This window comes from Quercus lobata, chromosome 4 (genome assembly GCF_001633185.2).
Source record: "Quercus lobata isolate SW786 chromosome 4, ValleyOak3.0 Primary Assembly, whole genome shotgun sequence".
Lineage (NCBI taxonomy): Eukaryota > Viridiplantae > Streptophyta > Magnoliopsida > Fagales > Fagaceae > Quercus > Quercus lobata.
Window position 1 is genome coordinate 85,259,534 of NC_044907.1, and position 2,559 is coordinate 85,262,092.

Below are 2,559 nucleotides of genomic sequence, written 5' to 3' on the forward strand. Positions count from 1 at the left end.
TTGCTCATCTTCCTACAATGCCATCATTGGACGACAAACTTTAAACAATTAGAAGGCAATGACATCTACCTACCACTTATCTATCAAGTTCCCAACTGAGTATGGAGTAGGGCAAATGCAAGGAGACCAATTAGCTGCTAGAGAATGCTACTTAGCCATATTAGCTATGAATGAGCTTGTACAAACAATGAACATAAAGGAGAGAAGGTTACTACAGAGCCCACTAAAGTACTGAAAGATGTTCCTCTGGATGAGGGTGACCCTGAGAAGTTTACCAAAATAGGGACAATTATGGAGAAAGAGACGAAGCAAGACCTCATCCAATTCTTAAGGAAGAGTACTGATGTTTTTACGTGGAGTCATGAAAACATGCTAGGAATTGACCTAAGTGTCATTACTCATTGCTTGAATATGTATCCATCTTCCAAGCCTGTTCATCAGAAGAAGAAGGTCTTCGCTTCTAAGCGAGATAAGGCTATCAAAGAAAAGGTCCGGAAGTTAACTACAACAGAATTTATTCGGGAAGTCTATTACTTGAATTGGTTAGCTAATGCGGTGATGGTTAAGAAGGCTAACGGCAAGTGGAGGATATGTGTAAACTTCACTGATTTGAACAAGACTTGCCCCAAGGATAGTTATCAATTGCCACGCATTGACCAACTGGTGGATTCAACAGCAGGTTATCAGTTACTTGGCTTCATGGACACCTTCTTAGGTTACAACCAGATCAAGAAGGAAAAGGCAAATCAAGAGAAAACATCCTTCATTACCATTCAAGGTTTATTTTGTTATAAAGTGATGCCCTTTGGTTTAAAGAATGCGGGGGCAACTTATCGGAGATTAGTCAATCACATGTTCTGTCCACAGATAAGACGGAATGTAAAAGTTTATGTGGACGATATGTTGGTGAAGAGCTTGGATGAGAAGAAACATCTGGAAGACCTACAAGAGACCTTTGAAACACTTAGACGATACAATATGAAGCTGAATCCAAGTAAGTGCACCTTTAGGGTTTTGTCGGGGAAGTTTCTAGGATTCATGATTTCACATAGAGGAATTGAAGTGAATCCTGATAAAATCCAAGCTATACTGAACATGGAACCACGAAAGAATGTCAAGGAAGTCCAGTCCCTCACTAGACGAGTTGTAGCTTTAAACAGGCTTGTTTCAAAAGCTATAGATAAATGTTTGTCCTTTTTCAAAGTTCTTAAGAAGGCATTTGAATGGACGGACGAGTGCTAGAAGGCCTTCCAAGATCTTAAGGTCTATTTTACTACGGCTCCCCTACTAAGCCCATCCATACTAAGTGAGGAGTTGTATTTATACTTAGTAGTGTCCCCACATGTTGTAAGCTCAGTATTAATCAGGGAAGAAAAGAAAGTGCAGAAGCTTGTGTATTATACAAGTCAAGCGCTAAGAAAAGCAGAAGGACGATACCCAATGATTGAGAAGTTAGCTTTTGCACTCATAACAGCTTCCAGGAAACTAAGGCATTACTTTTAGGCACATGTCATCAACGTCATAATGGATCATCCACTCAAGAAGGCGATGAACAAGTTGGAAGCCGCAGGACGATTGATTCAATGGGCTATAGAGCTAAGTGAGTTTGATATTAGGTATCAACCTAGGAATGTAATAAAGGCTCAACCTCTGTTAGATTTCATTGCGGAATTCACTCCAGGTCATGGTGATCTAGACGAAGGGAAAGAGGCTAAGACATGGATCGTCCATGTAGATGGGTCATCTACACTATATGCAGGAGGGATAGGAGTTGTATTGCGATCCCCAGAAGGAGATAAGCTAAAGTATATGGCTTGTCTACAATATTAAACAACCAACAATAAAATTGAATATGAAGCATTTCTTAAAGGGCTAGAATTGGCTAAGTCCTTAAAGGTGAAGTCAATAGTTGTCCAAGGAGACTCTCAGTTAGTCATGGGCCAAGTAAATGGAACATGTGAGGCAAAAGAAGAACAGATGAAGAAGTACCTTAGTAAGGTGAAACACCTTATTAAGAAGTTTAAGGAAGCCAGTTTCTCTCAAATCCCAAGGGAGGAAAACATGGAAGCAGACACCTTGGCAAAGGCAGCATCTACAGACAGATGGGTGGATGAGCTTGATGAAGTCCAATATATGACTAGTATAGATCTTCCAGAGGTGCAACAAATAGAAGGTGAAGATAATTGGATGACCCCAATAATGGCTCACTAATGGATGGAAGGCTTCTAGAGGAGAGAGATGAAGCTAGAAAGCTAGGTGTCAGATCAGCCAAGTATGTCCTTATAGACGAGGTGCTATACAAAGAGGCTTCTCTCAGCCTTACCTAAGGAGCATGTGCAACCATTCAAGAGCTAGAGCACTTGTCCACAAAGCCGTCCATGTAGGCTATTACTGGCCGACCATTCAAGCAGATCTTAAGGCTTATGTGAAGGTGTGTGATCAATGTCAACACTTCAGTAACATCCATCGGAGTACCTCACCTCGATGATGGCCCTATGGCCATTTGCACAATGGAAATTGGATATTTTGGGTACCTTTCCAATTGGAACCAGACAGATG

General features: G+C 41.0%; 1 protein-coding gene across 1 annotated transcript; it reads left to right on the top strand.

Moving 5' to 3' along the window:
* The first annotated feature begins 1,524 nt into the window (after positions 1 to 1,524).
* Positions 1,525 to 2,211, top strand: LOC115986022. Its single transcript, XM_031108891.1, has 2 exons — positions 1,525 to 1,816; positions 1,859 to 2,211. The coding sequence occupies exons 1-2, from the start codon at positions 1,525 to 1,527 to the stop codon at positions 2,209 to 2,211; spliced, it is 645 nt and encodes a 214-aa protein (XP_030964751.1).
* Positions 2,212 to 2,559: the final 348 nt, after the last annotated feature.